Source organism: Solanum stenotomum, chromosome 5, assembly GCF_019186545.1.
Source record: "Solanum stenotomum isolate F172 chromosome 5, ASM1918654v1, whole genome shotgun sequence".
NCBI lineage: Eukaryota > Viridiplantae > Streptophyta > Magnoliopsida > Solanales > Solanaceae > Solanum > Solanum stenotomum.
The window spans coordinates 42,926,774-42,936,090 of record NC_064286.1 but is presented as its reverse complement, the minus strand read 5'-3'; the positions used below and the strand labels follow the sequence as shown (position 1 = coordinate 42,936,090).

At 32.5% G+C, this 9,317-nt stretch overlaps 1 protein-coding gene across 1 annotated transcript; it reads right to left on the bottom strand.

Annotated features, from left to right (window-relative positions):
- Positions 1 to 7,379: 7,379 nt before the first annotated feature.
- On the bottom strand, positions 7,380 to 8,908 carry LOC125864858 (uncharacterized protein At4g06744-like). Its single transcript, XM_049544954.1, has one exon. The coding sequence runs from the start codon at positions 8,840 to 8,842 to the stop codon at positions 7,508 to 7,510; it is 1,335 nt and encodes a 444-aa protein (XP_049400911.1). The 5' UTR covers positions 8,843 to 8,908; the 3' UTR covers positions 7,380 to 7,507.
- Positions 8,909 to 9,317: the final 409 nt, after the last annotated feature.

The window sequence follows — 9,317 nt, the reverse complement described above, 5'->3', positions numbered from 1 at the left end:
GAAAAGCTATCATATTCACTCATTTTGAAGGTATTCTCTTGATAAGAAGTCTGGGAGGGAGTTATCACAACCTTTCTTATATAGAATTTCAAAATCAAAAGGTGCCAATTGTGCTTGCCACCTTGCAAACATTAACTTAGACGCATCATGTTTAAAGTCTTTATCAAACATATATTTGACTGATTGAGCGTCTGTTTTTATCAAAAACTTCTGGTTGTAAAGATCATCCTGAAATTTTAAAACACATTTAACGATAGTTAACATTTCATGAGCTACCGTTGCATATTTTCGTTGAGCATCGCTCCATTTACCTGAATGAAACCTAATAAGATATTCGTGCTTATCATGAGGGTTAATTTGTTTTAGAATTCCACCATAACCCATGTTGGACGCATCTGTCTCAACTATTTTTGGCCAAGCAGGATTGGCAAGGGTTAAGCAGGGTAAAGACTTAACTCTTTCTTTGATTGTTTTAACAAGATTTGTGAGACTATCAGTCCAAGGTTTTTTATGCTCCTTTTTTAGCCTGTCGTATAACGGAGCTAGATCGCGAGACAAGTTCTTGTAGAAGGGAGAAATATAATTCAAACTTCCCAAAAATCGTTGTAGCTGGGTTCTATCAGTAATTATATCAGGAAACTTGGATGCGAATTCAATAGATCGCTGAATAGGAGTAATCTTTCCCTGGCAAATAAGATGACCTAAAAATCTTACTTCTGTTTGAAAAAGACTCATTTTTGGTTTAAATATAACTAAACCATTTTGAATAACTATTTTCTTGAAAATATCTAAATGCTTAATATGCATTTCAAGAGTCTTTGAATAAACTAAGATATCATCAATATAGACTATAATGAAATCCAAATAAGGATTAAAAATATCATTCATAATTTTTTGAAATTCTGAAGGGGCATTTTTTAAACCAAATGGCATAACATTCCATTCGTATTGTCCAAATGGGACATTAAAAGCAGTTTTATAAGAATGGTCTTTAAATATTTGGATCTGCCAATATCCTGATTTTAAATCAAATTTTGAAAATATATTGGCGTCATATAATCTGGATAATAAATCCCTTTTATTTGGAATAGGATATCTAATCCATTTTAAATATTTGTTCAAAGGTTTGTAATTTATAACTAACCTGGGGACACCACGTTCTTTCTCTGCTGCATTATTAACATAAAAAGCAGTACAAGACCAAAGTGATTTAGAAGGTTTTATAAGACCCTTTTGTAACAGATTATCAATCTCCTTTTTGCAGAATTCAACCAATTCGGAATTCATTTGGCAAGGACGGGATTTCGTAGGAATATTTTCCTCAGAGAAATCATCTTCATATGGAAGAGTCACAATGTGCTTTTTTCGATTCCAAAAAGCACTAGGATGATCAGCACAAATATCAATGGCCATCTGTTCAGAGATTATTTTAATCTTCTCCTGTACTTTAGTAGCTTTCAAAGTATCGAATATATTCATACTAAAAATTTCAAGCTGCAAATAATTAATATGCTTTTGTTTCATTTCAATTAAAGCATTAATATCACGAGAAACGGGTTCAGTGATAAAAGTATAACTAATGTCACGATCTTTATAAGTTGCTGAAAAACCTTTAGCATTTATTTTGGTAAAAGGATAAATAGCATTTATGAACGGGGTTCCTAAAATGATAGGAGGGTATAACTGATTTTTTACCAAGAAAAAGAAGTGAGGAATACAAACTTTATTTTGGCAAATACGAGTATTGGATAATTTATACTTTATATCTAAAGCATGTCCAGATGCAGATTTCACCATATGAGTAGTTTTCTCAAAATATTTAGTAGGAACTAATCCTTCTTGAATGCAACTTACATCAGCTCCGCTATCAATCATGACAATATTAGATATAGAAAAAGAATTATTAATTAAAATAGTACATTTAACATACCATTTATGAGCTGTAACCACTTGCATCATTCCCAAAAACATATTTTGTTTAGGGTCAATAGTTACAGGTTTAGCAAGAGTATTTTCTTCAACTGGAAAATCATCAATTTTAGTTTTTCCTTTGCTATTAGCAGACTCAATTTGAGTAAGACGGTGATCACAAATAATATGATTTTGTTTAAGAAATTTAATCTCTTCTTTTAAATGTTCAATTTCTCCTTTTAAGTCATCAAAAGAAGAATCACGAACTACCATGGTTTGTTTAGATGAAAGTATATTATGCACTTCAGACAAAGAGTATGGAGCAGAATAAACAAAATCATCTTTAACCTTTTTATCATCAAGCATGCTATGAGCTGAAGAGCTAGCTTTGCTAGCTGCTAACTGAATGATTTTTTCACGAAGGGTGTTATCAGTGACTTCTTTCAGAAGTTCTATAACATTGTCTGCGGTAATGGTGAGTAAGTTCATATCCTCGAACTGAGATTGAAGTTTGTAGAACTCTCCATGTTCACAGTTACAGATATCACCATGACATTTACAGGAATCATTCGAGTCCTGTTGATCTTTGTTGGAGGACTCAGGTTGATCATCTTCTGTATAACTTGCTTCAGACTCTTCGTAGTCTGACTCAGAACCAGAAGTGTATAGGAAGCTATAAACCTTTTCTTGAATATCTTCATCCAGTTCTAAAGCTTTAAGCTTTTCTAGTTTACAATTTGGAGCAATATGTCCAAATTTTCCACATTTGTAGCATTTGATCTTATCAAGATCTCTTTTTGACCTATTCTTAGTAAATCTATGAGATTTACGATGAGCCTTACGCTCTTCCTTTTCTTCTCTAGATCTTCTCCTAGATCTTCTTCTCTTTCGATGAGATCTATGGTGTTCAGACTTAGAAGTCTCGTGTTTGGTGCCTTTATTAGCATCTGGTAAACCAAACTGTGTACAAAAATCTCCTAATTGAGATCTTTCTCTCAGCTTGTCCATTTTAAGCTGTCTAGAGAGTTTTAACTCATTACACAAATTTATACCTTCTTGAGTACAAGCTCCAATAAGCTTTCCATAAGTGTAATGGTTATAAGGAATAATCCCTTGAGGGTCTCTTAGAGTTTTCTTAACTCTTTCAGCAAATAAAGATGGTAAGCCATCTATAAATTTGGCTTTTCAGAATTCTAATCCATTTTCGGGAAGTTCCATTACCCGACTTAAATAGGTATCTTTATACCATCTAAATTCACCCAAGTGTCTACAACGTAAACCATTGAGTAGAGTTCTGACTGTTTCATACTGGTTGGTAAATCTACCACTAAAATGTTCTAGAATGGTTAAGACTAGTGTATAAACAGCGTCTTCTCTATTTTTTACTAGGGCAAATCCTAGGTTATCAACTCCTTCAGAGGCAGCTTTAGCATTTATAACTGCCGCTTTAGCTTCCATAGTCATGTAATTGTCCCACCAGCCTCTTAATTGACCAGTAAAACCTGCAATGATCATCTTGCAAATAGTCCTATCTGTGTTATTAACACTTTTGCAGATAGTAGCATACATGAGCATTCTATGAACCAAGATAGTTAACTGCCTATCTGTTAACCCGTCTAGATTCCATTCATAAATCTCACTTCCACTGTAAGAAGTGTTAGTTTGATTCCAATCCCTTTCTTCTATAAGAACATCCTGCGGAGTGGGTCTAGGATAGTAGTAAGTTTGCATACTAGGTTTTCTAGCATAACCACTATTCTTCTTAGGATACCCACGAAGTTTATTAACTTCCATTTCTACTTGTCCTTTAAAGTCTAAAGTGGTTTCCATCTCATCTGCGAAATCTTCAGCAATACTTATAGGTTTTGCACCGAATTCTGAAAACTTCTTATCAAGAAGGCTTTCAAGATCGTGAAGAGGTCTGAGAATGAAATCTTGAATCTCAGGAGGCCTTTGAAGAGGAACGTCCGGCTGTTTTGACGTAGATGCTATATCAGGAACTGGTTTATCAGTTTTTAACTTATCATCAATTTGGGTTATCAAAGTAATAAGTTTATCTAACTTATTATCAAGAGAACAAATATGTTCACCAATAACTTTAACATAAAGGCCCAAATAATTATTTTGAGAAATAATTTGATTGATCTCATTGATACTTACTGCAGCAACCTCATTTTCAATAAAGTTTTGAAAAGCAGTAAAGGTTATACCTGTATTATTTGGTAAAATAAACGGAGCTTGAGGAGGATAAATAGATTTAATAATATTACCTGTTCCATCTTTATATGATCGTTCAAGAACATTGATGAATAAAGGTAAGTAAGTGGTTATAAACCAGGGTACAAAAAACATAATATGATTATGCAGAGCACAAGTTTCATAAAACTCTTGAGAAATATTATTTAAATTTTCTTCACTATAAGTGTCAAAGAACCAAGTTTTAAACCTGTTCCATTTTTTATCTGAAAATTCATTTTGAATATATTTCCTTGCCAGTGAACCTGGACTAAAATCAATCTGGTGTTCAGTCATCAAGAATCATTGGGATTAAATTCCATTTCGGAAACAGAAGGAATATCCTTATCAGAAATATCAGATGATTTATCATTTGTTTGAACAATATTTAAACGAGGATCAATTTTAATTTTTTGTTTTTCTGCAGATATAACAGTTGATAAAGTGTGTAAAGACGCAGCGCGATTTCTAGCTGGACCATAACATTCTATAGGAGAAATATGTTGGATAGCCAATTGCCTATCGGAAGCAAAAGAATGCCTATTATAAGGGACACTTTTATCATCAAACTGCATACAAATTTTTCCATCATAATTTTGACTAATATGAGAATACTCAGAATTAGTGACAGCATTAGCCAATTGATCAGGAGGTATAACAGAATCTAAAATCCAAGTAGTAGGAAAATTAATTTCTTCCCATTTTATAGGTCTTCTAGTAGTGACCTTAGATCTGGCGAAATTAGTTTCTACCAAAATAGTTTGATCAGATGTATCATATAACTTACATCTAGGATTTAAAGTAGCTAGAAGTTTATAATAAATTCTATAAGAAAAGCAAATTAACTCAGATCCAACCGCATAATTATAACCATGCGTTTTAACATTCAAAGTTAAAGCATCTAATATATTAGAATCTGTTAGCGATAACTGCAAATTCGGTTGAGCATTAAAATAAACAGGACCATAAGCCACTGTGGATTCTATCGAACCCATCAAAGATTGCCTAAAATTCAAATTTCTTGCATCTCTTAAAGCTGCTAAGAAAGTCTCGGGTAACCCTTTAAGAGTTAAAGGTTTAAAAGCAATTTGTACCATGCCAATATGCAAAAATTTATATTGAGATCTATATAAATCAATATCACGTTTATTTAACAAACGAATAGTCTGTTCAGACGAATTTAACGCTAAAGATTGCTCAGTTGTTTTAATCAACTGTTTGTTTGAGATTTTATCAAACCAACCATAATCATAAATAGTTCTAATATTAACTTTCGGAATAGTCCATTTGTTTAACAAATCAAGATTTTGAGGTATATCTACCTCTTCTAAACGAGTACTTTTAGTACTAGTGTCTCCTAAATCCATGATTAAGAGAGAAAATATATCTATGCCGAAATACTTCACATCAATTTAATATTTACCATGAAAGTTCCTAGGCTCTGATACCAACGAAACAGGATCTCAGAAGACGGGCGGTAGTCCGCGCGGTCATCTTCAATCTAGCTTGTTAACATCCGAAACCGAATAATTTCGAATCGAAATACATACAAATTCTTAGATAATTAAATGACTGTATGGAAGGATCTAATCCTTTTACCCAAGCAAGGGGTCTGTCCAGATTCAAATACGTATTGTCAATGAGCCCATGTGTCTAGTAGTTCTATTATTATTATTATTATTATTATTATTATTATTATTATTATTATTATTATTACTACTACGTTTTTAATGAAAATCTGACTTTTCAAATTCCTCATGCATTTTACTACTTCATTAAAAAAAAAAGTAGATTTCTAGCATCCCATAATATTTATATTTAATATATAAACTGACTTTTCAAGTTCTTCAGGCATTTTACTATTTCATTAAAAAAGAAAGTAATTTTTTAGCATCCCATAATATTTATATTTAATATATAATAACTAATAATATATGATTTTTAAAAAAAGTTTTTAGTATAGGGGTAAAACAATATTTTAACTTTACACTTTGGAGCTTCCCACTTTTAGTAATATATGATATGATGATTATAAAAATTTATAGAGAAAAAAATAGTCATTAGGTAAATCTTAGCCTATTTTAAGATAAATTAGCATTATTTTACCCCAATTACCTTTTACTATTAAATGTGATTACATGTAGATAAAGTAAATTTTAGGAAAATATTAGTTATTGTATTTCTATTTTAGCCTTGTAAATAATATTTTTTTTTAAAAGTGACTCATGATTTTACAAAAAACATATATAATATTAGAGATGCAAATTGTGAAATACTCAAATTATATCATTATGAGTTAATTCTGAATTGAAAATGCTGTCAGGGCTGTTCCTCCAAGGCCCAAATTCAAATCAACAAGTCTTAATTAGTCATTTCCAGAATTTATTTTCTGAATTATTGATTTGTTAAAAGGGATAACAACTTTATCAAATGCCAGCTTGTAGTACGATATTCTGAAAAAATTACTTTGAGTCAGGTCGATATTTATTGTCTCTGTCATCTTTCAAATTAATAGGCGCGTTAAATGTGGCTCAAATATTATTGATTATCGACTCAGTTTTATTTCTCTTACATAATATTGCTGAGAGTCAGAATTTTTAAGATATAATCTCACAGTTTCAAAAAGAACGGTCTAGTTTAACTTGGAACAAAGTTTATGAAAATAAAGAAGACTTTTTAATTTTTGTGGTTCTAAATTAAAGTTACGTTAAATATATCAAAATGTCTTTTAATCTTATCGCCTTAAACATGTCATTTGAAAAGTTGAAGTTAAAATATTGTCAAAAAAAAAATGGGTCATTTTTTTTTTAAACAGGCTAAAAAAAAAACGAACCATTCTGTTTTAAATGGAGTTAGTAAATTTTATTTGTTAACCCTTGGCATACATAGTTTTCAGTGCAACTTAATTTAGCCCAAATAAGTTTGGACAAGTCAATAACTTGCCTATTTCAATTTTCTCAATTTCAATTCAGTCCGTCCGTTTGACAATATAACAAATGAATATCAATTGTAATATTTGCCTATTTCAATTTTCTCAATTTCAGTTCAATCTGTCGGTCGCATCGTATTATAATTTAAAATACACGAATTAAGATAAACTAATAAAACTGATCAAAATTTAATTTATCAATAATTGCTATCCAAAACCATAGATGCATTAGTTGAGCCATTGTGCTACACAACCTACCATCTCTAATTCTATTGAACAGTGTGATCATCTTATCCAAACGGAACATACGTAATTATTTTATTATAATTAACAAACATAATATGCATCAACGAAGATAAGGAAGTTAAACTTGGCAAATTTACATTTCCTGCTGCCATAGTTCAATCTGCAAACATGGAAAAAACAGACCATTTACAACGAATGCGGTTTCAAAACACTGTAAGTTCTTGGCGCTGGCGCGGTCTCACTTGCGTTCTGTTGATTCTGCTCAGAACTGCCAATGCTACAAGGAACAAATCCCATTGACTTTTCATCAGGACATGATCTTGGCTTACAGAAAAATGCAGCACATTCCTCTGCTGATCTTTGCATTGGCAAGCCTGGAATGCAGTTCATTTTCACATCAAGAACCTTTTTCTGAATTAACTTCTTGCATTCCGGCCCAACTTCAGTGAAGTAATTGTAACTCAGCGTCAAATTTTTCAAATTGCAGAGTTTGCACACGAGTTCAGGCACAGCTCCGTAGAACTGATTTTGTGCCAAGTTAAGTATCTCCATCTTAGCTAAACATCCAAATGAATGAGGTATTTTTCCTGTTAACTGATTTTTGCTCGCATCGAAAACTGTGGCTTTACTTAAAAGCCCAATTTCATAAGGCAAGCATCCAGTGAGCTGGTTGTTCAAGAACAGAACTTCGCGTAATGATTTACAAGCTTGACCAATGCTACGAGGAATTGGACCGGTGAATTTGTTGTTGGCTAAAGTTAAGTAAAGAACTGGAGTTGATCCCAAGTTATCAGGAAGTTTTTGGATTAAATTGTTGTTGTTGATGAACAGAACATCGAGATTTAACAAGAAAACTTCAGGGGGAACCAACCCGGAAAATGAATTGAACCTAAGGTCCAAGAAATACAATTTCTTGGCACCAAAAACAATGTTATTTGGGAATTCACCATTATATTTGTTGTTGCTAAGGTCTAGCTCATAGAGATAACGAAGATTCGCGATTTTCTTGGGGATTGTACCTTTAAAATTGTTGGTATTTGCGTGGAAGATTGTTATGTCTGGTAATTCATCAAGAAAGCCGTCAATAGTAAGGTCAGGGCCATCAAATTGGTACTGATTGAAGTCCACAGCAGCTAGTGCTTTTACCTTCAAGTCAGGAACCGTGGCACAACGAAAACCTTTGTACTTGTTACAAACATCAGAGCCAATCCATGTTTTTGTAATATGTAAAGGGTCACATTTGATTTTGGACTTTAACTTTTGGATGACATGATAGGCAATCTCGATACGTTTACTTTCAAAGAGGAGCAATGGTGGCGATGGTGGCGGAGGGCAAGGAGGTTCTGGTGGCGGAGGAGGTGGTGGACAATCTTGATTATCCGGTGGAGGTACTCCACCACCTCCGCCGATGATTATCTCCAAAGCTTGTCTACTTTGGCCAAGAATTGGACTAGCAAGGACTAGACAATTTTGCAAAAATAATTGAAGGATGAAAATAATAGAGATAATAACGGTAGCCATTTGGTTAGGGCAATGAATTATGGAGTTGTACAAAGATCAATTATATTAGTATTGATTCATAGTCACGAGTTGTAAAGAAGAGCAATAACAGTACAAATTATTTTGTCCACAAATAACCAAGTTGTTGCCCTCTCACTTTCAATTATGAAAATTTTCGTCCATTTATGACTTGTCAATGATTCTATCAATTATTATTATTAATTTATTACTCCCTCTATCCCAATTTATATGACTTACTTTCATTTTTAGTCAGTCCAAAAAAGAATGACACATTTCTATATTAAGTAACAATTTTATTATAAAATGTTTGTTTTACCCTTAATGAAATGATTTACAGTCACACAAATTTCTATCATTCATTTTGGACAACAAGTTTTAAAAGCCTTCCTTTCTTTCTTAAACTTCATGCCGAGTCAAACTATATCACATAAAATGGGACGGAGGGAGTATATGGGTAGCGGATTAAAAAGAAAAG

What these genes read in the sequence shown, in the direction of transcription:
- LOC125864858 (XM_049544954.1), bottom strand. Translation starts at nt 8,842, where the DNA reads ATGGCTACCGTTATTATCTCTATTATTTTCATCCTTCAATTATTTTTG.